Source organism: Lissotriton helveticus, chromosome 5_1, assembly GCF_964261635.1.
Source record: "Lissotriton helveticus chromosome 5_1, aLisHel1.1, whole genome shotgun sequence".
Classification (NCBI taxonomy): domain Eukaryota; kingdom Metazoa; phylum Chordata; class Amphibia; order Caudata; family Salamandridae; genus Lissotriton; species Lissotriton helveticus.
In genome coordinates, this window is record NC_136065.1 from 366209955 (window position 1) to 366236384 (window position 26430).

The 26430-nt window shown below is 44.4% G+C and overlaps 1 protein-coding gene across 1 annotated transcript in view; it reads left to right on the plus strand.

Annotated features, from left to right (window-relative positions):
* EMC1 (ER membrane protein complex subunit 1) overlaps nt 1–26430 on the plus strand; it is a 320125-nt gene that overhangs the window by 39091 nt on the left and 254604 nt on the right. Inside the window, exons 6-7 of the mRNA XM_078642497.1 lie at nt 4367–4493; nt 6877–7026. Coding sequence (XP_078498623.1) covers nt 4367–4493; nt 6877–7026 — 277 coding nt within the window. The remainder of the gene's footprint in view (nt 1–4366; nt 4494–6876; nt 7027–26430) is intronic.

The window sequence follows — 26430 nt, forward strand, 5'->3', positions numbered from 1 at the left end:
GAGAAATCCAGAATAGGAAATCTCTTAGACTCAGCTTGTGAAAGAATGATTGTCTCATTTGTAATACTCCATCTCAATGACTAGCTTGGATGCACTCGTGTAGTGGTAGGATTTCAGATTCTTTTAATGTAGTTCTGACAGAAAAAAATCTTTACTTAACTACACAACTGGAAAATCAGGAAAGGCCATGGTTTCCTTGTGTGCTGCAGTATCTCAGTTAAATCATTCCATTGAATGTACCTGCCTTAATGTCGGTCTCTTCAGTATTCTTCCCATCATGATCAGATGGGTGCATTTTTTGGGGGACGGGAGGGGTTTGCTCTTGTGTTAAATGCTACAGCCACAGTCATTTCAATCCTGTACCATATATGTGCCATAGATGGGACTAAGTCGGGTGAGCCATCCATCTCTGGGTAAGCATTACCCATTTCCAAATGGCGCCTCTTGTCAGCACACTTCTTATGCTGCTCCTTTTTAGGTTTCGCCTAAATGCTGATTGCTACCTGTTGAATACTGTGTGAGCAGCAGGCTGGATGTGGGTGACAGTTGGATTTTCCCGTTTTTTTGTTGTATCTCCCGCGCCTACCGCTACCTGTTGAACACAGCGTAACAACAGACGCTCTGTGCTCTGAGTGCAGCCTGCAGGCACCTCCACCCATGAGCGATCCCGCTTCCTCCGCTGTTTGTTTACCTTCCAGCGCACTAGACCATGCTACCATGGGGTTGGGAGGGTATTGTCCTACATACTATGGAGTTTCCTCTGACACTTCGCCTGGTAGTGCATCCGAATGACATCGCCATGCTCCCTTTACACCATCTTCCTGTTTAGCGTAGGTCAGGTTGAATTAGTTGGTGTTGGGCGAGGCAGTGACACATAGGAGAGGGAGGTTCCTATCACTTTGCTGATCAGGAATGTTTCCTTTCCGGTTTGGTGTGGAATGTTGCTGGTCGGATACGTCCGCACTACATAGGAGATTAATACAGGAGGGCGGCAGTGGTGAGCTGATTGTTAGCGTTCTCTTTACGAATAGGATGTCTTTTTTGTTTAGAATCGGAGATTGTAATTAGTCTTTTCACATTTAGTTGCTATCCCTCTCAATATACCCACCAGTCTAACTCATTATTTTCTGCTGCAAATGTCCGCTTTAAATGTCTCCCAAACAGACAGTCGCTCATTGACTTAAATTTTTTTTTTTCCATATTACATTTGTGAAATTGAATCTTTTAAATTGACCTGCCATCCGTTCTAGACGTCGTCGTCTTCCGATAAGTGTCGACTGATAAAGTCACACTTTTGCACATCGGTATACTTGCTGGGTTGGCAGTAGGCAGGGTGAGGGTCTGGTACTGCAGTTGGAAGGTTGCGTCGGGCGCATTTCACCTTAAAGCTTAGGCATGTTTAAAGGGATCTGTTTATGGTACAGGTGCAGCGCCGGGGTGTACTCTGAACTCTCCAGCTGTAACTGCTGCACTGCCCGCGGGAGGGGTGGAGGCACAGCAGCTTTCTTTCATACACACGCTGCCATTATTTTCTCGCTGTCTTGCAAGTGTGCAGCTAGCTACACGGCGATCTCTACCAGCCTTCGGTTAATTCGCCCGAAAAGTAAACAATATCATTTTTTTGTAAACTTTGCAGTCTGACTTTCACTTTATTCAGTGATTCTCGGATTACAGCCTTGAAAGTAGTCAGTGGCAGCAGTCTCTGATTGATACGTTGATAGATTTGCACATTACGACCTTGCGGTATATTTACAATTTTATCGTTAATCACCCTCTTCTAAATTTCAAGGGTTCATATAATATTTGTAAAATAGAAGACATTTCTGTTTTTTGGGGGGGAGAGCTTGGATGGTCATTGCCCTCTACAGATACACTCTTGAAAGTGTACATATGCAAATTGTTTAATGCGTTTAACCTTATGTCATAATTTGTATTGAGACATTAGAGGACATCTGCTCCGAAGTGCACTAAACATTACATTTTGCACATTGAAAAAAGTGCACCGTCGTTTGTTTAGGTATTAAAAGTGGATACCCGAAAATTCTTATTTATGGAGGGGTTTGTTGCTCCTTCCAGTAAGAATGTGCCACGGCGCACAACCTAAAATCACCTCAGAGGCCCATAAAATGATATGTCATGGGTAATACAATCCCGTTTCTGCATTGATGGATGGCCTTGTTTCGAGGCCAGATAAACCAAACGAGCACTTACTGAGGACAGAATTATGAATCACGAGCAGAGAACCCAATGAAACGTCATACCGTGAGTTGTTTCATTAACATATTCCATTAGTACAAAGCCATATGCAAGCCGGTTAAACTATAACTAGGGACGTTTTTGTGTGTGTGGCTCTGGGTGTGTGTGTGTGTGTGTGTGTGTGTGTGTGTGTGTGTGGCTCTGGGTGTGTGTGTGTGTGGCTCTGGGTGTGTGTGTGTGGCTCTGGGTGTGTGTGTGTGTGTGTGTGGATCTGGGTGTGTGTGTGTGTGTGTGGCTCTGGGTGTGTGTGTGTGTGGCTCTGGGTGTGTGTGTGTGTGTGGCTCTGGGTGTGTGTGTGTGTGGCTTTGAGTGTGTGTCTGTGGCTCTGTGTGTGTGTGTGGCTCTGGGTGTGTGTGTGTGTGGCTCTGGGTGTGTGTGTGTGTGTGTCTGTGTGGCTCTGGGTGTGTGTGGCTCTGAGTGTGTGTGTGTCTCTGGGTGTGTCTGTGTGTGTGTCTCTGGGTGTGTCTGTGTGTGTGGCTCTGTGTGTGTGTGTGTGGCTCTGGGTGTGTGTGTGTGGCTCTGGGTGTGTGTGTGTGGCTCTGGGTGTGTGTGTGTGGCTCTGGGTGTGTGTGTGTGTGTGTGTGGATCTGTGTGTGTGTGGATCTGTGTGTGTGTGGCTCTGGGTGTGTGTGTGTGTGGCTCTGGGTGTGTGTGTGTGGCTCTGGGTGTGTGTGTGTGGCTCTGGGTGTGTGTGTGTGTGTGTGTGTGGCTCTGGGTGTGTGTGTGTGGCTCTGGGTGTGTGTGTGTGTGTGTGTGTGGCTCTGGGTGTGTGTGTGTGGCTCTGGGTGTGTGTGTGTGTGTGTGTGTGGCTCTGGGTGTGTGTGTGTGGCTCTGGGTGTGTGTGTGTGGCTCTGAGTGTGTGTGTGTTTCTGTGTGGCTCTGGGTGTGTGTGTGTTTCTGTGTGGCTCTGGGTGTGTGTGTGTGGCTCTGAGTGTGTGTGTGTGGCTCTGGGTGTGTGTGTATGTGTGTGTGGCTCTGGGTGTGTGTGTGTGTGTGTGGCTCTGGGTGTGTGTGTGGCTCTGGGTGTGTGTGTGGCTCTGGGTGTGTGTGTGTGGCTCTGGGTGTGTGTGTGGCTCTGGGTGTGTGTGTGGCTCTGGGTGGGTGTATGTGTGGCTCTGGGTGGGTGTGTGTGTGGCTCTGGGTGGGTGTGTGTGTGTGGCTCTGGGTGTGTGTGTGTGTGTGTGTGGCTCTGGGTGTGTGTGTGTGTGTGTGTGGCTCTGGGTGTGTGTGTGTGTGTGTGGCTCTGGGTGTGTGTGTGTGTGTGTGTGTGTGGCTCTGGGTGTGTGTGTGTGGCTCTGGGTGTGTGTGTGTGTGTGTGTGGCTCTGGGTGTGTGTGTGTGTGTGTGTGGCTCTGGGTGTGTGTGTGTGTGTGTGTGTGTGGCTCTGGGTGTGTGGGTGTGTGTGTGTGTGTGTGTGGCTCTGGGTGTGTGTATGTGGCTATGGGTGTGTGTATGTGGCTATGGGTGTGTGTATGTGGCTATGGGTGTGTGTGTGTGGCTGTAATTGCTGTCTGCTGAGCTCATTTGTAGGGTACAATAGGTCTCACATTTGCAAGAGATTAAGCTAATGGCAATGTAAATAACAATGCCATTTATTTATATGTTTTCAAAATCAACACATAAATACAAATTGTGTCATTTACAATGCCACTAGATCAAACTTTTCAAAAGGCGAAACCATTGCATTGTAAATGCTTGTTGCTCTAGTAATTGAGGCGCTTGCAACTCAGATCATGCATTTTAGTGATGCAGAACACAGCCTGTTTTATGACAATAGCTTATTGGCTTTCTTTGACAGGACTCATCAGTTCCGGTTATATTAATAGTTCTGGAAAAGTGTGAATCACTATGTTAGCAGTGTATCCAAAGAGCTAAGCCCACCGCTTGTGACCTACAGTTTGAGAATGTGATGCACATGTAAAGCTGCTGGTTTTCTTTTTAGAAGTGAACCCCAGTGTTTAACCTGGCTGCACTTTGGTTGTCTGAAGGGTGGATCTCAATGTTCTGTATCTTTTTAAGCATCTTCTGTAAAGTGTTTAAACCTCAGACTTCAAAATTGCTTATTTTTGTGTTCCATGAGTATCAATCTGAAGTGTTTTCTTCTCCTACAGCGACAGTGTCAATTACCAGATGGTTTACTCTTATGGTAAGGGCGACATCCATGTCATTGGGGTCTCCCCTGGAAGCCACCTCAGCGTTGTTACCTTCAGCATTGAAGATGGCGAGATCACCAGACAGGTAACGTCCAAGGACAGAACAGAGGTTGAAGAGTCACATAGACTGGGAAATCTGTTACTTGTTTCCTTTACTCTTCCTTATGACTCACCTACTCGATATGGCTGGCGAAAAGCATAGGAAATCGAGGTACATATCTAGACTGTATGCATACCTACTTGGGGCCTTTTGGGTTAGAAAGAGGTACAGGTTCTAAATTAATGATGACACCAAACCAATATATGTTTTTATGAAAGTTGAACATTTATTCTGTAACACACCCCTCAGGGTGATGGGGAGCCACAGTGCAGATAGGCTACTGTCCTCAAACTGTAGTGCTGGAGGTTATTTTCCACCGGTGTCATGTGTTCTGTCCTACTGTGGCTCTGCAAACCGGGCCTAGTACAACCCTTTCCGAACTTGACTCTAAGGGAAGCTTCTCAGAGAGGGAGTGTGGGGAACAAAAGCTCCGTGCTTATCTTTTAGTTAACGCAAAGTACTTTTGTCTCGCAGTAAAACTGAATACTACAATTCAATAAGAATTGTGATTTCATGGTTGTGAATGTAGTTAGATTATTCAGTTAGGAACTTCTCTCCACTGCTGACACAGTGTCCCGAGTCCAAGTGATTTCTAGTAGCTATAGTTAGTCCTGTGGGCATAGGCGTTCATGAGCCACAGAGTACTTTGTTACCCTACTGAGCAGCGTCTACATCTAATGTCTTTCACCCATTGCGTTCACTCTGCTAAGAAAAAGTATGAAGTCCTTGAGGCTCATTCTTCTGCTTGTGCTAGTCTCTCAATCCGGTTGCAAGCTAAGCCTCACTTTTACCTGCTGGATGGCATTGCAGTTTTGTGCCGTAGTGGGTGCAGTTTGCTTACCAGTGTGCACATTGATGCCATTACTTTTGTTGGGGCTGCAGCTGCAACCTCGTTTTAGAACAAGTCCCACTGGACGGTGTTGGCATGACGGGCTGCTACCGCAACACAAATCTTGCAGTTGGGGCGTCCCTCACTGGGTGCAAACCTGTGCTCAAGTTGCAGTCTCTAGGCCGAGTTGTAATGGCTTGTCTTTGGAAGTTGCAGCTTCTGGGCGAGTCAGAAATTCTGCTTTAGCGATGACATGGATCCTCTTCCAGATGTTGGCAGGGGCTGCACTGGTCTCTTGGGCTCATGCTAGATTTCTGGATGACACAGTGATACTTGTTTCCACAAAGCATTGGTGCATTTCACAGCAGAAACTGCTCAGAGACCACAATATCCCCTCAAGGCACAGTTCGCTCCTTTCTTTGCTCTCTTGTGTAGTCCACTTTCTCTGGGTGCTTCTCACCGCAGGAACTTGCTGGGCTTCTCTTCCTGAACAGTCTCTCTTCCTGCAGAGATAGTCACACTCCTTCCTTCCTCTAAGCACAAAGGCTGACTTTTAGGCACGAGGCAGAGCATCTGCTCCTCCAGCAGAAACTGCATACTTGAGGTGATATCATCTCATTGTCCGTCTGTCTGATTGACTGTCAGGCAGACACCAGTCCTAGTCACACAGCAACTTCCCATAATAGCAGAATTCAACACAAGCAGGTTAGTAGACGCTGCGCTCTCTCTGATGTGGATGAAAAAAGGTCTGGTCAGACTAGATTAAAAATAACTGGTATGCTGCCACCACTGCTTTGTGATTCACCAAGGGCATGGTCAGTAATCCTATGTCCACCATGAGTTCATGCTTGGTGCACTCCTCCAGAACGCATGACAGGTTCTGGACCTTGTAGTACTAGACCGGTCAATGCCTCTGCACACACACTACAATAGCAGGATGCCAGGGCCCAACAAAAAGTCAGGATACCAGTTTCACATGCAGTCAGGCACTCTGGGCAATAGTACACACCTGTTTGCCATGTAGAGGACATTCGTATTCAAACACATACTAAGTAATCGACTGTTTATCTAAAATTTGAGGCTTTTTTTTTCTTTCTAAGGTTATTGTTGGGAGTTAGGGTCCAACCGTAAGTGGCTGCCTGGACTATGTTGGATGAACGTGTGTGTGTGTGTGTGTGGGGAATGCACATGCATAAGGAACTCCGTTACAATGGGTTGGCTGTTGAGGGAGCACGTCAAGGTAGTTGGGGGGGGGGGGGGAGAGGGAGAGGAGTGTGATATGCTTTTTGTCAGTCATACTCGGACAAGCTCACAGGGGATTGGTCAACAGTGTACCAGTTGTGTCTGTGGGTTGAGGTCATAGCAGTGTATAAAGACCTAATAGCACACGAATGCAGAACTTTAATTGGTGCCGGGTGGCCTGTTTCAAACCTTGGTTTGCCATCCTCTTGAGCACACCTAGACATAAATTCTTCTTGGAGGAGGCAAGGATTAAAGTGCCACTCTGCAACCGCAATAATATGGTCATCTCCTGTGCAGGTGAGGGTGGCTGCTCCATGGATGTCTGTTCTTACTGGTACTTGTGGAGTCATCAGTGAAGGGCTGCTAATTTGTGCAGACAAGAAGACCAAAGCCCTCTACAGCCTGTCGTTGGAGTCAGACCAGGAGATGACACAGATCCCACTACAGGTGAGTAGTGTTAATGAATGTACTGGGTTTACTCGTTTTTGTCTTTTAATTTGAAATAATGAACACTAGTAGGAGAACTTTATAGAGAAACACGTTTCTTTAGCCAATTATCCTAGTGATGTAGATAGATGTAGGTGGATAGTGATGTATGTGAATGGTAAAGTTCAGGACTTTTCCTAGAAGCCCAAAGGAATAGCTAGTGTCGACCAAGAGGAGGCTACTGTAGAAGTCAAAGTTTCTTAGCGCCAGTGCTCACTATCAAAAAGTGGCTCCGGGACCTAGTTTACTGTAGGGATCAATTGAAGGTGTACGAGGAGGAGCTGCCTGAGTCCTCCCGACCTAAGGATTTTTGGGCACCTGTTACGTCCTACTTGCGGTCCAACCCTGATGTACTTTGAATGTCACATGCTATGATATGGGTTCTTTTTCTCTATTATCCTTGGATTGCCCCTGTATGGGACAGCATTCTGTAACCGGTCTCCACCTGGCTGGTGGACATTGCGACTATTTCATTTGGGACCTGCCTCTTTTATTGTCCAGTACTTTGGCGTACAGAACATGTGCAGTTATGTTTAAAAGCAGGCGTGGCTATTTTTACGGATAATGGCTGGGAGAGGGTTGGGGGTGGGATGGGATGTTGGGTTTCTTTGAAACTGTTAGTACAGATTATGCAATGTATTGTCTAGCTGTCTACCATGTATGACCTGTTTAAAACCAATAAATAAAATAAATGTAAAAAAGTTTCTTAGCGCAACATATTTTTATTAGGGTCTTAGTGATTTGGGGGCAGATATTGTGGATCTTATTGATACTGTCGGGTTGCTGACAGACATGCATAGCTCTAGCATAATAAAGGCGCAGAAGCAGTTTTATCTGCCAAAACTAACATTGGGAACGTTGCAGAGTCAAATGGACACGCACATTTAATTTATTGATATTGTTTAGTTTTGTATCCAAAGTGATGCACAGCTTATTTACGTTACACCCTACAAAAAATAATGTAAGAATTAGGGAAGAACAAGAAAAGGTCATGGTTTTTTTTTTAATTAGAAATTTTATTAGGTTATTTTGCATTATGTGTCGGTCGCAGCCCCACCATGGCCAAAGAGATATACTGTTAGTTTGTATCAATAACCATATTTCTAGTATATAACAACACCCACCAAACACGTAGGCGACATGAACAAAAAACGTAGACATGTTCCGGTCTCCATGTTCGTACAAGCAGTACAGTCGTCTTAGTGTGCCACATTACATATATACATATACATATTTTTTTAAACTCTCAGTGGGGATAAACCATTACATAAAAACATAGCCAAACAGTTTCAGGGGTCCGACTCGGGCATGGGGGGATGGTTGATACCATCATAGTCCGCCCATCGAGTCCAGATTTCGCAGTGTTTAGCAGGGCATCTCCGGGCCTCAAAAACAGCAATCTTAGCCCCCATACAATTATCTAGTTCAGTTTCCCATTTACCCAAGGTCGGGGGCGATGTAGCCTTCCACATTTGTGCTATATCCCGCTTGGCCATCGCGAGTGCTAAAAACAAGAGGTGCTGCTTATAATTATTCCCCCCCCATGTCTTCTGTGGAGTGTAACAAGAAAAGGCGAGGGTCGAGCGGGCGGTCCCATGACAGCACCTCTTGGAGACATGAACAAATTCAGCGCCAAAACGGCTGTAACGCCGAGCAGCTCCAAACCGTGTGTAAAAATGACCCCTCCTCCCTATCACACCTCGGGCACATGGGGGATTGAATAACGCCCATCTGCCATAGACGTACCCTAGTGTAATAAAGATCATGTTTTTAATGTTGACTTATGATCTTTATTACTCTTAAAGAGGCGTTTAGGATTTGTTAAAGCATGTCATAACTCATGTCGTGAGTGACGAGCAATATTTGTATACAGAAGGCATATGTGGTGGCTTGTGTACAGATGAAGTTTAATGAAGTGAAACTGAAAGAACGAGTTAGTTGTTAAAAGCAAATTAATGAATAGGAAAAAACGGATCTCTATCAGTTAAAATTTGATGTCATAGCAGATGTTAAATTGAAATATGCTGAAGAAAGGAAGTCCCCTAATTCCTGTTAAATGAGGAGAAACGGATATGAAAGGTTGTCCTTTTTAGATGTAGGCTCTAAAAAAGGCAGACTAGAGTGAAAATTGGCAAGAGTAGGAGAAGCCTGCATTGTTTTTTGAGGTAAGAAAATGAAAATCAAAACAGATCCTTAAATTGTTTTTTTTAAAAACCTGCTACTTAGTACGGAGCTTGGATTTGCTCATGTAAAGGTTCAACATCTGATTAAATTGTAAGCCAAGGTTTTGATGTACGGTAGCGTGAAATTTAAACTGGATGAGCATTGCAAACTTGGATTTTTGAGAAAATACCTCCCATTTTTTTTTTCTATATATTTTTCTCATGGAAACCTACACTCTGCACAAACTTCTTTATTTTTTAAATTAATTTAACATTGTTTGAATTTTCTATTTAGAGTCCGTACATATGGGTTGAGGAAATCGTAGGAAGAAGAATTCTAAACAGAAATGCTGTCAGTCAACCTAGAAGCAGAGGAAACAATTATTTCTTTCCTTGTGGCACGGGTGGGGGAATAAAAATAGTGCGAATAGAATGCTATTCATTTACAACATCAGATTAAAAAAAAAAAGGAGAGATTAGACTGTTCAGTGTCGGCAAAAGGCATGAAATATATTTTAAAAAACTATCATTTGGCAAGTACAAGTATTTTCTTTAATCCTTTTTTTTTTTTTAAATTATGCTTAGAAAATGAATTGTGCTTGATCACCAAGAGACGTTAAACAATCTGCAGCTTTAGATTCTAATAAACTGCAAGTAGTCTAGAAAAATTGCAAACACTTGATTTTTGACTTGGAATCCCACTTAACATTTCAATGAATGAATTAAAATATTTTTCTGTGAGGGTTATTGGTCTATCTGATCATCGAGCTGGCTGCAAGGACCTGAGGCTTCAGCCCAGCCGGGCAAATTCATTAAAATAACAGCGATAATTTAACGTGTAATCTAATCTAGACACAATAGCTAACTTCTCCCCATGAGGCTGTTACCAGCTGATCAAAGTGATTCTGAAGATCTCGCGGAATCTAGGGAAAGGCTTATCAACTCTCTCTGAGCCATTCTTCAAGGAAACAAAAGAAGCATGTGCAAACAAATAAACAAATTGAAATAGACTCTCTTTCACTGAGGACTGCTGGTGATCACATGAGACCACGTAGATTGAGCAACACCCACGGCAGATAGATGGAATTGCCGAGTGTCCATGAGTAAACCAGACACAAACTGAGAAGCACATAGCACAGATACTCAGCTTCATGACAGGACGTGTAGAGGCCTCTGTCTGGAGGGGATGCAAATATGGAAGAGTGGCGTTAGTGTTCCAGCTTCTGCAGTGAGGGCGCAAAGAGAAAGCGTGGTGGAGGACCACAATACCAGCAGTGACGGGGAGCCAAGTGCTTAGTTTAGAGAAACCAGGGAGCTGAACACGAACAGCGGAGCAGTGGTCGTCCATGTGAAACTGGCCCCTGCAGCATAGGAGTCAGTGCTCACCATGGTGCAAGTGTAAAATCAGCTGAGGTGAACAACAAGAGTTCATAATGAAAGCACAGTATATCCTGATCAACATGGGAGCTGAAAAGGCCAATTACGACAATAATATCAATGCAACTCTTTAAATTGGATATATATATATATATATATATATATATATATACTATACATCATGCAACATTGATGTGCGTACAAGAACCCATTTCACCACAATATAGATGCCATCTTTAAGGATGTCCGCTACATTTTAAGTGAACCATGCCTTTTTCAGTATATTATTTCCAAAATGTAATCGAATGTTCTAGTGAGGATCTCTATGACTTATTGTGGAATAAGTAATGAAATATCAATCCACTGCTATGACTACTGCTAAAACCAGTGAATAATTGTCATCAATACACTGAGTAATCACTGCTGAAATTGGTGAAAATCAATTAAAAAAATGGTGTCACTGGAAAATAAAACTATTTATTATGAAATAACTGATAAACATACAGAAAAACAACCCAGCCAGAGCAGTACCTGACCCCAAGAAAGTCTCAAAAAGAAATGTGATGGAAAGGTTAAACTGATATTGCATGCACAAGGGCTACTTGACATCAATGGCAATATATCTGTTCCACAATAAGTTTCAACAAAAGTAAAACTATATAGGGTCCTAGCAACACTCTACAAATGACAATAGGAAGTCCACAAAAGGAAAATAGAACAGATTGATGATCCAGGCTTACTTTGCCTGCAGAATTACAACAGAGGAACACTACTAAAAATTACCTGACAGAAAACGTCACGAAGAAAAGACCGAAAAATTACCCATAATCACCCATGAACTCAACTGAAGAACTTGCATGCTCTGAGATCCAGGCTGAAGTCGCACCAATACATGCATTCATGGAATACACTTCCACAAAACTGCACATAATTGAAGGAAAACTACAAAACATTGAAAATAAAATTCCTGAAAGCGAAACAAGAATTCAGAGATTAGAGCGCTTTCTGCACAACAACTTTTATAATATCAACTTCACCAGCTACCGACAGCCCCGAAGACCTCGCCTACAAGATGGCAATCAATATAATGATAGGATTGTATTTTTCGAAAAAAGTCCTCCCCTCCCAAAGACACTTCAACATGGGAGATCACCCCCTACACCAAATAGTCAAAATGACAACCGCAAACTAAGAGCCATAATTAAGTATCTCCTTGAATACACTCGAACAATTTTCCTATTAAGAGGCTGCTAAGAAGAAAACAAAATCACTTGGGCTGGACAACAGATCTGCATCTCTTTATGACTCTGTAAAGGTAACAGATATGTGGAAAAAGTAATTCCTTTATAAAAAAACACTATTACACATGGAATTATCTACTAAAGTAAATGTAGGGTCTCCATAGGCGAAATAAATTGTTTAAGGATCCAAATGACCTGAATACATTCGGGAAAGCCTCCCGGAGCAAGTCCTACAAACTCTTAAAGCACAAACCTTTCTGATGAAATCTAGAATGCATACACATGTAATTGCCACTTAGACACAGAATTTACACGCAGACTGAGTTGTGAGGCCTGTTGGATCATCCTCACCTATGATAGGGGTCAAAGGAAAATGCAATTATATCATCAATCCTTGCGACGGCCAGCTCATGGTGTTACATTGTCAACAGCATCAAACGCATCATTAAATGGGGTGCAGATAAAACCTCTACTTTCGTTCCAGGGGCCCATTTACCTGGGCAACCCCTGCTTTCATACACGGCCCTCTCCGCTTGCATGCACCAGTGACCCTGCTATTGTTGAAGGGGACTGGCTGACATCTCGGGGAGTGTAGGAAATTGGGGTTTTGTTGCAGTACTCCCCATATTTGACCATCTTTTTAGCTTTTAAATGCTTGTTTTTAACCCGGACAGTGCACTGAGGCCTGCTAACCAGACCTTCGTGACAGTGCTCTTTCTTTTAAAAGAAGATGATCAAATTGCAGCACATTTGGCACAGGGCTTTAGCGCTCCTGTAAGTCCCTAGTAAATGGTACCCATGGTACCCAAGGCATTGGTCCTAAAAAGGGTCCCTAAGGGCTGCAGCATATCTTGGGCTACCATAAGGGCCCAACACACCAATTCCACATAGACTGCCATGGCAGGCTGCATGACATGGTGCAAACTATGAGAGGAAACGTGGTATGGCCTACTCCTGTGTGCCATGCCAACATCTCTGCATTTGATATAAGTAAGTCACCCCTACAGCAGACTTTTTTATTTTTTTTACATTTATTTTATTGGCAGTATAAACTAAGTTGTAAGTACAGTTTGCACAAATTTAGGCATATTTTACACATGTAATGTCCGTGCATAATTAACAGTTCGTGTTAACATCTCGGATGTTTCTTTATAGATATGCAATCAATTAATACAGTGGACTAATAAATCAAGCATATACATAGTAGAATCGTATGGGCCATATCATGTGCAGAAACTTAAGGTCAGTTTACTGATCTGGTGACCTCTCTGCAGGCACAGAAATGTCTGTATCTACTAATTGTGACCAGTTTACAAAAGGGCCCCAAATATACTTTGGTCTCTGTCATAGGCATTCGTTCTCAAAATGCCGCCAGTTGCTCATGACAAAATGTGGCGTCGACTATCCAGTGTTTTAACCCGGGGGGGGGGGGGGGGGGGGTCCCTTGCCATCCTACGCTTTGCCAATAGCAATTGCAAAAAACACAGTTGATGGACAGAATGTAGAACAATGTCATACATTCACCCCAGTACAAGGATCTGGGCCTAAATCCATCGTTTTTTTGCTTTTGCAAATAGCAATAGCACGGCTAACAACCTACGCACCCCTACCGGGGTCTCCCTCACGCATACCAATACCCCAATCAGTGCCGTAGGCTTAACATACAGAAGACCTTTGAGCCCAAAGGCAGGGTGCATTATATTTTATGTGAGGTCATAAATGCATAAGCAAATATGCCCCTGTGATGTCTTGTTGTTTTACTAGATATTGCAAGTGAACAGTGGAGCCTTCTTGGGGTATGCACTGGGCAGTGGTTAAAATAAATTACCCTACTACATAATAGCTTCACTGATACATATGGAGTTTCTTATCAAACACCTTGTCTTAACCCACACTGATTCCAGTGATTTATTTATTTATACATGCACCCAGGGGATACCCTTAGAGGTACCCCCTGAACCCTAATAGTCCTCTATTGTGCTAGCTGACCCGTCTTGTTCAGCTTGTAACTACAGATGAGTTTCTGACTGCCCTGGAGGCAAAAGCTCCACCCGCAGAGGTCAGGAACAATGCCTGCTCTGGCAGGAGGTGTTTACAACTCTTCCAGCAGGAAGGCTGGTAAATCAGCATATCAAGGTTAGAGGCTGCTAAGTCTCTTCCACATTTGATATACAAGCCTGGTTTCTCCCAGACCTGGGGATCCCACCCCCTGCCATGGGGGCCCGTTTGTCACCAGGGCAAACCGTGATGGATAGGAGGCGTGTTGCACTGCCAGGCTAAACACACCTCTAGGGTGGGCAACCGAAGTGAACACGAAAGAAAGGATTCCACCATCTTGAGTGTTGTTGAATTAGGAACTCTGTGACAGGGTGATGCCCAGTCCCACAAGAATTGGTCATTTAGGTGTAGGGACCCCAGAGGTAAGTAGCCCATTGGCTACTAACCTTCGCTCCTCTTAACGCCCCTAAATTGAGTATTTTGGTTGCCCCCTGACACAGGAAATCTGATTCGACTGCTGGAAACTAGGGAGAAAGAAGAAGCATAGAAGAGAGTGAAAACTGACTTGCAACAAAGATTGGCACAAAACCCTGCCAGGCTGTTTGCACTTCAACCATCACTGGGACTGACTTCGCAAAGAGCTGGACATTGTACCCAAAATCCTTGGAGGACTGCCCAGCACCTCAACAACCTAGGAAGATCTCCTTTAAAGCAGAGGGGCGACTCCCTGCATCTACAGGCACTGAAAAGCATCTGCGCGGGCACCATGTTGCCGGCCATCGGGACCAGCGAAGGAGCAGCAAGACAGGAGAAGGTCTTTGTGCTCCAGGAAGTCAGATCAGTCTCCTTGCCAAGTTTGGAGACACCAGGAGCCGCCCAGCACCAATACCCTGGATACCCAAGCAGTTGCAGTAACCAAGGCTTGTTGGTGGTCCAATCAAGTCTCCAACAGTTCAAAGTCAGACCTACCGTAGAGGCAGATCAGGATCCACAAGGCCAGCAATGAGAGAGAGCCTGTTCCCCTGTTTACCCTCTTCACAGGTCTCCAAGACACAAGGCGAGTCTTTGACCATCACAACCTGATGCCTCCCAAGCACTCCTTCACTCAAGTCCCACAGCCAAAGTTTGGGGGAGACCATGGTGCCAACGAGGTCCTAAGACCCTCAAAAGCTGAGCCCACCCTTGGGTTTTTTCTGACTGGTCCCCCAGTCGCCGATTGCAGCCCCCTTCTGCAGTGACCAAGAATCACAAGAGTCTTTTGTAGCTCAACCCCGACTGACAAAGCCCCAATGCACCCAAGCCCCCCAGCCTGCATTTGAGTGGACCGATGGTGTTACTGCATGCCGAAGACCTGAGCCCCCTTTGGGTTCAGCACAGAGGATAAAGTGGAGGAACTCAATCTGGCCACTTACCTGAAAACTTAGCTTGAAGGAGCTTAAGGACCTCTGCATGGTTGGCAGAATTCCAAATCACTACTCCAGGAGTTTCTTGCTGAGTTTGATAAGGCCCTGGCAAGAGAAGGAAACACTGACGCTATTGAAGAAGACCCTGCCAGTGGTGATGAAACTAGTAACAGTACTTGTTGGGGTGGGGGGGGACTATCCCTCCTTTCCAATAGCACAGAGAAAGAGGATAAAAGGAGAAACCTCTTACCTAAAAATGTAACTGGAGGTAGGCCAGGCTATTCCAGGCCACAAAAAGAACGAGAGGATCCAGACTAGGATCTGGAGAGAGTAGCCCTCTGGCCATAGAGAAAGAAAGGGATGGCATGGGTCTAGCACCCAAGAGTGGTAGCTGCAACAATACAAATAGGGAGAGAGAGGTAACTTTCCACCCTAAAATCCCCAAAGGGAACGTCACCAAATGTGTTGAGGGTGATGATATAATCAAGTGGTTCACAGCCTTTGAAAAGACTTGTAGGATGAGAAGGTTGCACATAAACACTGGGGCTCTCTACTCTTGGAGCTAGTCTCAGGAAAGTGCAGGGATAGACACCTGACACTTAATGAGGTAGATGCTGAGTCCTATGACCTCAGGAAGGATACCCCGATTGAGGGCTTTGGACTCGCCACTAAAGAGTACAGGATTGAGTTCAGGGGGACACACAAAATAATCAAACTGTACATCTGAAAATTTACATCAGCATCTAGTAGATACATCACTTTCTAGTCCCACAGAGCTGGGTAGGAAAGCTGATGAATGGGTTAGGGCTAAGATTCCCAACTAGCATCCTGGGACTCGTTTCGGGATATCACCCCATATAAGCTAGGCTACCTTGAATCCAGTGGCACAGCGAGCAAGGGACCTATGTCTGGGCATACCCTGTACGAACATAGCAACCCAACAAGATGATGGGCGGAGTGCTGAAACTTTTGGCACACTCACCCCCAGTCAGTGATCTGAAATCCTACGTGGGAAGGGCGTGCACAGACGTTGGTCTTGTGCTCGCTTTGCCGCTGGTTTCAAGCTAGCCTGGCTGATGAAGGGTGATACCCCGAAACTGGTCACAGGATGCATATTTTCCAGTACAGAGAGGACCTGGCCTGGCAGTTCAGGCTGGACTGTTCTCATGGGGCGCAGGGTCAAGAGTAATTTGCATATGGCTGGGTCTAAACAGGGGTGATACGGTGAGAAAAAAAAACATAGATTCAACCCAGATCTGTGACTGGGGGTGAGCGTTTGATAATGTTCAGCATTCTGTCCATCATCTTTGTGTTGCTTAAGTCTCTCTGGCAAGGGTATGCCCAGACGTGGGTCCAGTATTCGCTTTGCCACTGGATTCAAGCTAGCCAGGCTGATGAGGGGTGATACACCGAAACCAGTACCAGGATGCTTGTTTTCTGGTCCAGGGAGGTCCAGGCGTGGCAGTTAGGGCTGGACTGTTCGCATGGGGAGCAGGGTCAATTCTGATTTGCTTATGGCTGGGTCCAAACTGGGGTGGCATGGGGAGCAAAAAAATATGTTGGATTCAACCCAGATCTGTGACTTGGGGTGACTTTGACAATGTTCAACATTCCAGCATCCTTTTTTTGTATTGCTAAAGGACTTTAGCACCCCTGCAAGTCCCTTGTAAATGGTACTCCTGGTACCTGTGGTATGAGTCCTAAAGAGGGTCCCTAAGGGCTGCTGTACATCTTATGCCCCCTTAAGGGACCAACACAAAAATTCCACACAGACTGCCGTTGGAGGCTGTGTGACGTGGTGCAAACCATGAGTGAAAACATGGGTTAAATGATAATCCTAAATGCTCTTTTGTGGTGGTGTGGGCAAGCAGTTTAGGCTTATCAGACAGTCAGTAACAACGAGACACGCTCTCAATAAGGAAATCCGACATCAATTCATAAAAATAGCAGTTTTTTCAAATGAATTTAGGCACCAAGATCATTGTAATCTGGTAAATACTTTTCAAGTTATCAGTTTTTAATTCCCAATAAAATACACTTGTACTGTGGACTTCAAGCTGTCATTTTTCCTATGGAGAATAAACATAGACTGTGTAGGGTTACTTAGCAAAGGCTTACAAGACTGTTCTCCTGAATTCAAGGTGAGTATGGGGCAAGTTCCAAGCCAGCACCAGCAGGTCGCCGCAGGCGCCTGGACTCTCTGCACAGTGTACCTTGTTTTGGTGCACTATACAGAGAGCAGCTTCCTACCGGGAGGAAAAGAAAACTTGTGTTAAAACCGGTTTCCCAAGGGGAATGTAGCTTCCAAGTAGCTACACCTATGGGTTGGGAGGGAGCTCCACACACTAAGAGAAGTGTCGTGCCATCTTGAGAGTGAGCAGAATAGTTCGTTCTGGGATAGCTAGGTTCCACACTTTGCAGGAGTTGATCACCAGGTGGGGTGGTATGCCTGTATGAGCTTGTAGCACATTGACTAGTTAGACGTCGACACCCCGAAGCTTGTAGATGGCATACAAGTGGCATATGCGGCATCCAGACCTCCGATTACTGCTGGACCCAAAGAAGACTGAAGAACTGCACCTGCTGAGTCACTGAATTGCACAAAGTGAGGCTACACCAAGACGGTCTGCACCCTAGCACTCTCAAAGAAGTAAAGACCTGTTGTGGACGTGGAGAGTGACCCCAAGGGCTGAACCAACTCGAAGTTGTCAAGGGCCCTGTTTGTTTCCAAGACCTAGTTGGGCTAGTCCCCTGTTAAAGTGCAGGACCACAAAAGCCTAAAGGAGACTGTTTGCGAGTGACTTCTTGACAGTGGCACATCCTGAAAGATGTAGTCTTGACCCGTGGCTAGTAGCCAGAGTGTACTATCCCCCCACCCCCAACCCCTCTGCCCTGACGCTCAAGAAACCACAAAGAAAACACTGGTGCTGTAAAACTAGGTGACCAGTGCCAACTGGTCCTGCACTGGACACCTGCTGGCGCTTCGTGGAATACCAAGTTTTGAGTCTGGAGGTGGCCACCAACATTCGTGGACCCAAGGATTAATCCCCAGAGAACTCATCACCTCACAGCATCATTCGCAACGTCAAGTTTTCCTTCCATCAGGAACATGTCCATTGTCTTCTATCGCAGCCTGAAGAGGGATAGGAAAAAGGACTCGAGGCTGTTCAAGACGATGGGTAACTGACCCACTGGTTCTGTTGGGCCATTCATTGCAGGGCCTCTATCAGATTTGGAGTACCTGCGAAGAGCATTTCCGGCCTCTATTGTTTGTGATTAACCCTAAATCGCGATCGCAGTAATTGAAACAATTTATAGCATTTTTGAAATGCAGTGATTTTATATTTTCAGTGAAAAAGCATCTTAAGTTCCCTTGATACATTTTTGTCATTCTGTTGTCCATTTAAAGCTTAAAATCTATTTTTATACGTTGGTGTTGGATGTTTATTGTGTATTAACTGTTTTGATACTCCTACTTGTGTACATTTATTCGTTGTCTAAGCCTGGTTCCTGTGTGCCATAGTTACCCAAGAGTAAGATTTTTCATACAAACCTAACTGAATCTGATAAAGGTTCCGATGTTATTACATGGTGAGTTTTCATTAGGACACAACATAATAATTCACTTTCCAACACCTAGCCTTTTCCTACATAACTGCAACAGACAATGCTTTTGTTCAATATAAGATAAACGTTGACAATGCCATTTATCTGAGTCCGCCAAAAAAAGAGCTTTTGGTGTCTTAAGTGCATTCAAAATACTATCATTTAGAATGTAGATTTCATTTAGAAATCTGAAGATGTTTTGTTGTGTGTCAGGATATAGACAATCACTTCATTGCCCCCACCCCAATGCAAATTCAGTTCAAAGCTGCATGCATACTTCACAAAGTAAACTAATCGTAATCCACTTTCCCTCTCATAGAAACTAAAAAAGCACTCCCACATGATGCTGAGACCAGCAAATAGGTTTACATTTGCTGTTACCATATACAAGCTTAAGAAATGGGGAGACTAGACTTTAGAACCATGAATGAAAAAGGGCTAAACTGTGACCTTCACTCGATTGTATCTTAAGAGCAGGGCCAAATTCCAGAAATGCAGGAAGCAAGTAAAGATGTGGCTATTTTTCCAGTAGTCATTCATGAGCATTTGATATCCGAATCTATTTTCTTCTCATCTAGAGACTCCAGCTGATAAGAGATATTGTGTATTACAAATAAATATTTTTTAAAATATTAATTTGGAATGTATGCAAAACCTGCCGGCCCATCAAGCATAAACCCATAGTGAAATGCAGTATACCACACTCTTTGATTAGAACTAAAATACCACACCCACACCAGGGAAAACAGTCAATGGCCAATACTTTGACTTCAACAGAGAGCCAACAAGACTCGCCCCTATAAAAGACTGCTACTTGAGTGATGCTCGACATCTAACAATGAAGTATCTAACAAAAGAATATTTGCCACATAAAGACCCCTGCTGAACACCTTTCCCTTCACTTTTCACACCCCTACCCTCTTGTTCTGCAAGCATGGATTAATAACTCATACAGTCTCAAGTCCACTATTATTCTCATACCACTCTCCCCCCTTATTACCCTTTCCCTCAATAGCTCTTGCGATCATACACCATTACTGTATAAAGTGCAATTTGTTACCTACTGCCTCAAAATAAATACAATTATTACATTGCAAATGTTTTCTTGCTCAATGTCTCTTTTACAAAGTTGCCAATTTTGTATAAAATATTTTCATTTTAGCCGGTCAACCAATATTTTGAAAAATGTAAGTGAGGAATCTTTTTATACGCCAGAGTATAACATGGTCGGTGCAGGTATTTAAATTGAATTAGGTAGAATGTGGCAGCTATTGCTGTCTCTCTGGGCTCTGCTAGTGTATCCTGCTATTCTGTATCTTCCATGGGCCCATGTCTGTCTCCCAAGCATCTATAATCTTGTCAGATGTATCTGGTGTTATAATTATTACAGATTTATGGAGACAGGAAATCTTACTCTTTTCTCCAAAATCTTCCATCGTATTCTTTATCTATTGGGTAAAAGTCGGGTATCTAATCTATTTGCTGTATTTTTGGAAGCATTTTATGTCTTAATTGTGGAAATGTATAAAATTGCGTATTTACTTGGCCACATTTTTCCTGGAATGCCGCAAAAGATTTAGGCATGTGAACATTTATTCCTCCACTAGAGTGACGGTTCTTAGTCTTCGCCATCCCTCGAAGTATTGTAGTTTAGCCGCCTAGGAGGGCAGTGTGCCCTCCCATAGTGGGTTTTCTTTGGTTAGTTGGCCTAGCCAGTGTTATCTGTTCCAAAGTGCCAGACCAAGTTTTCATCTCAGTTCTTGTCACTCCGGCATGTCCTATGGATGGGTTTTGCTGAATATATAATGTAGTGGGGATATGTTTCCCCCATTGCCGACAGCTCTGTTCTGTATTCTCATTTTCTTTACATCAAAAAGTTCTTAATCGATCCCTCGTAGTTGTACTGCTCTATAGTAGGAGAGATCAAAGGCTATTGCTAGGCCCCCATCGTAAGTAGATTTGTAGCATTTTAGCTTGGATACAAAAGGGTTTTGTTTGCCTTAAAAGTAGTACAGAGTAAATGTAAGCCTAATGAAACAAGCATTTGCAATGCAATAGGTCTCGCATTATTAAAGTTAGAGCTATTGGCATTGTAAATGGAAATGCCTTTTATTTATGTTTTTGTTTTTAAACATTTACAATGCTAATAGCTTAGCCCCTTCGCTGCGGGGGTAATTCCCCCGCTGTGCTGGGGGAGAGGGGTGCGCCCATAGTGCTCCCATGCTCATGACGAGCTGAGCTTGTCATGAGCTACAGTGCTCCTGTGCTCATGACGAGTTCAGCTCGTCACAGGTGCATTGGTTCCTGTGGAACGCTCAGCACAGCAGGGGAATTCTCCCCGCACCTGAGCGTTCCATGGCCCATGACGAGCTGAGCTCGTCATGAGCACCGGAGCACCGTGCCTCATGACGAGCTCAGCTCGTCATGAGCATGGAAAATTTTAAACTCACGCAAAAATGAGACCTATTGCATTGCAAATGCTTGTTTAAAGGACGCCCCAGACACTACTTCCCCAACCTACCAACCTTTAGACTGCAAGCTTATCTTAACAAGTCCATACCTGAATACATCGTGCTTTGAAGAGCAGCACATGCGCTGCTCAGGAACGACCTTAAAAGTCTCTGTTTTAATAGCATTATACAATATGGTCGGGTATATAGGGAAGAGCCGATTCTGCAGCTAGGATGGCTAGAATGTTCAGGCAGTGTTGGATAGTTGTCAGGGGCTATTCATTCGTTGCCTTTTAGAGGATAAAGAACATTCTTTTCTGCTCCTAAAAAATGTAATAGGTGTCAGTTATAAAGGGCTTTTATGTTAAGCGCTACACATGGAACATTGTTTAATGTAATGGATACCTAGTGTTAAGTGGTCCTTTTTTTTTTTTTCAGTGACTTTGTGTGCATGCGTGTGTATGTATGTGTGCGTGCGTGTTTGTGTTTGGGTTTGTTTGTATGTATGTATGTGTGCGTGTGTGTGTGTGTGTATTTATTTATTTGTGTGTGTGTGAACGGTGAAAGCGAAAATACAAGTAGCAGAATGCTAATAGCTAAAATCCCTATAAAGGCGCAGTTGTCCCACACAGCAAAACAAGAGACTAGAAAGAAGGTGAGGGATTGATGAGAGAGGAAGAAGGGGACGGCCTGGTTTGAACATTTTTTAGCAAAGCTGCTTTTGGTTTGAAGAAGTATCATGTGCAGTGACCCTTATACAGACAGAATGAGATACAACTGCTGGTAGAACAGAAGCTAACCCCAATGCTTGTACAGCAGTAATCCTGAGAAAGGAAATGTAGCCCGGTGTAAGATATGAAGCACAGCGTGCCACCAGGCATCTTTTAGCCCTGTATTTAGTCCATTATTGTTCAAAGTCAAAGGATGAACTATAGCCAAAATCTTTTAGATTTACTCTCTTGTCCCCTCATTCCCCCCCCCCCCCGGCTTTTGTATACCGCGAATTTGACCCGAAGGTATCGGAGCGCTTCATATGAGCACCAGTTGCGTTACAGACTAAAACATTCATTTTTTAGGCAAGGGGAGACTAAGTGATTTGCCCAGTATCATAGGATCTTGAGCGTCCCGGCCGAGACTCGTACCTGGTTCACCAGCTTCGATGTCGACTGCTCTAGCTGTAAGGCCACATCCCCTCCTGTTAGATCTTTCATATTCATGCGTGTCACGCCTCCACCAACCTTGCAGTTCAAAATGTTTCAAAGAGAATAATGGCTATGGGGACGAGAAGGCAAGCAACCGTTTTGTGGTGTGCTCATTTCGGAGGCAAGGAGCTTGTAGGTGCAAATCAAACTGATAGAGGTCAATTTGATCAACATATCATTTTTAATAAGACTGGGAAGAGTAACAGTGCGATGGTGTCCTGAATAGCTCCAACACTCAAATTGATTCAATGGGTTAGTAAGAGTGGTTAGGAACGTAAACCACGTATAAAATGGAGACAAATTTAGATAGTGGCTGGTGAAATATACAAAGTTCTTTAATTGGAGGGTTCTTAGATCCCCGATTACCGTGCTTTACAGCACTCCTCGTTGACACTATTCAGTATAGTCTACATAATGGCAAAAGTGAAAAGATTTCAAACAATACATACTTTTGAAGGAACCATGCTGCAAATTTCACGAACCTGTTAAATGCAATAGGTATAGGCATTCAGAAAGCGCAAATCGGAGCATGTTTCATTCGCCTTGAGAAAACCATTCATGGAATGTGCTTCTGCGTTGTAAAAACGAATAGAGAGTTAAAAAAACAAAACATTTTTAACCTCACATGCGTGTATTTACAAAGAGAAGATCAAAGATGAAACGCTGGGATAATTACGTGATATTATAGTGATAAGTTTAACATATGGACGAGTGGCTACAATATACCACGCTTTATACAAACAAATTATCACGCGTCCTACAGGACTGGTGCTTAGCAGCAATTAGCAGTTGTAAACACTAACAACTGCCTGCTCTCATTAAAAACCAATTCATAAGACCAGACCAGCCCCATAGCAGCAATGCACACACAGAATGGAGCTTAGGCATCATTGACACAAAAGGGGGACTAAAAGAACTACAGACACGCGGGAGTTCTCCGACAAACCAGGCAGGTGTGTTGTACCGTACACTTGCTCTAAACAGACCAAAGAGAGTCTCTAACCTACAGTAGCGGGAAAAATTGACTGATAAAATTATGTGCATTCGACAAGTGCCAAATACTTGTAGTACCTACTGGCCCATAACAGTTCGAGTATTCTGTGTTAACACTAGTCACGTAGCCGTTTTCAATATGTGCTTACCGTAGAATTGTATTTTATATAATGTCATAATAATAAATGTGCAAAGATTTATATAGGCATTTCGTCGGACGACACCATCAAATAACCCACTTCAAGATGGCCGACAAGTGTACCTAATGGCTTAAACGAGGCAGCTGCTATTGCAGTCTTTCCTCTCTGTCCATTGCTCCCCCACCCCTCACTCCACGTTCTCCTTCTTACACCGTGATATGTCCAGCGCCCCTGACGATAACGGGTTCCGGTGCGTATCTTAGCAGGTGCTCGTCGCTAACCACTCGATTACCCCTCTCTCCCGTCGCAGCTGTCTCCTCTTCGTCCAGCTCGTAGATGGTGTCGAAGTCCGCCATGTTGGGCAGCAGGACGCTCATGACGTCGGCTGCCACCGCGAGGCGGCGTGTATGCGCGAGGCGCTGTGACGAGCGGGCGAGGGCGGCGGTTAGAGTTCCTTGGGGGGAGGGCGCGTGCGCGTGGCCCGCCTGGCTTGTTCCTTTCACGACCACGCGCCCAATATGTGAGGAGAGTAGTGCACTGGGTCCGTGCAGTAGCTACACAGGCACGAACATAAAACAAGGAGAGGAGGCAGCCTGGTGCCCATCTACCTCTCTGCAGGAGCCGCCTCCGCCGCTTCCAGAGGAGCCGCCGCAGTACCGGCTGGAGGACCTGGACACGCTGGCCACAGTGGTGCGAGCCTGGTAAAGGGGGGGGGGGGGGGAGTTTGCCTGTATGTGTGTGTCTGTGTGCCTGCCTGCGTGTGTGTGTGTGTGTGCGTGTGTGTGTGTGTGTGCGTGTGCCTGCGCGCATGTGTGTGCCTGCCTGTTCACCAACGCGAAAGCGTGCGCGTTCACGAGGTCAAATCTCCGGCAGGAGAAGCTCGTGACAGTCTGCTGTCCACATTCCCCCAAAAGTAACAACATAAGTTGTCTCGCATAGACAGCAAAAGCTTTGCTTTTGCTTTCGTCTAGCGAGACCTAAAAAAGGGTGTGTGTGTGTGAGAGAGAGAGAGAGAGTAGTTTTGTAGCGTACATAACATCTTGTGGAGTATAACCATTTTAAGTAGTGCAGTCTTGCCTAAGGTGACGTATATGCCAATGATCTTGATCTCAACGTAAATTGTAGAGCAAGAGTGTTATATTATTTTTGTAAGGGCAACGGAGGCTGCAGGAGTTATGTGCATGTCAAACTCTCTTAACTGGCGAGTGTGAGGCCCATTGTTTTGTATCTTCAGGCTCATTTAGAGGGCAGACACATGATTTGTCCCAGTTTACTCGGAGTCTGGAGTAAATTAAGAATTTATTTAGAACCTGTTCTACTTTGGGGACTGTAGTACCCGGACATAAAAGGAAGAGTAGAAGGTTATCTGCATATAATGAGATCTTTTCTTCAATCACTACAGTCCAGCGGAAAAGCTCTTTTGCACCACACAGTAGCTTTGCCGGTAGAGGCTCCATGGCCAGAACAAAAAAATGTAGGGGTCCTCATCGACATGTGCCCCTATTTATTTGGATGGGAATCAAGAGGGTACAATTGCTTTACACTCTAATGGTGATATTGGTTCAAAGTACTGTGAAATACTCTGAAAAATGCGCCAAAAAGTCATGTTGTGTCGCAGGGGAAAGAGGTAGTGCCAATGTAGTTTATCAGATGTCTTTTCAATATCCACCAGGCACTTTGCTAAGGTCCACGCCTATGGACCAATGCAGTGGCACTGTCAACTCTCCAAATATTGCGCCTTGTAGATCAGGGTGGCATAAAACTAGTCTGATTACATTTGACCAGCTTGTGAACTACTGTCAGGAGGCTGGTAGCTAGGATTTGAGTTTGTTTTTAACGAGAGAAATTTGTCTTTGAGGTGCATTCAAAAGTCGAGAAACCGGGTTTAAGTTATATAGTAATGATGGCTTTGCATGGGTCCCAAGGGAACAAACCCTTCTCTTTGAAGGAGAGGAAGAACTGGTGTAGTGGCTATCTGAGCAGAGATGCATATATGCATTGAAGAATTCGTCTGGGAATCTGTTGGGACCAGGGGTTGTATGTTATTTCAGCTTGCTAATTGCCTCTGATATATTTTCAAGTCTGATCTCACAATCTAGCGCAACATGATCTAAGTCGGTGAGGTTTACTTTCGTAAAGTGTCCATGAATTGTGTTCATGGATTAGGCAGTTCAGTGATTTAGTACCTGCAGAGTTGTTAGTAAAACTGAGCGAATGCCCATGCTGTGTCATCTGGGTAATTGACAAACGTCTCATTATGAAATTTGAATTCCTTCAATGTGCCTTTCGCTCTCGTCTTTGAAACAAGGCCAATTCAGCATCTTCCCTGCTTTAGTGCCATGCTCGTATACCACGCTCCGTGATGCCTGTTGCGACAGTCTAGCCACACTATAAAGCCGTTTTTCATTCTGTTTCTTGAGTTTTAGATCATGTAGAACTTTGTTGGAGGTCTCTTTTTGTTGAAATTTCATTAAATCCTCTCTTTGGATTTCGATTGTCAGTATTTTGACGTTTAAGATTAGAGGATACACATATCCTTGCCCTGCACCACAGACTTGAGCGCCTTTTAGCCTCGTAGTGAGGGAAGTCAGTGAGACCATGTTGAGAGCAAAGTAGCATATGATTTATTCCCTGATGGGATCTTTAACCTTCGTCTTGCCAAGCCACAGTTGGTTAAGACACCACATACCAGCTGTCTGGGTGTTTTCTTTCTTGTATTAACTTCTATGGACAAACAGACTACTTGGGAGAAAGTGGCAGATAGTAGCCTGACATATATCAGTAGCTGGGAAT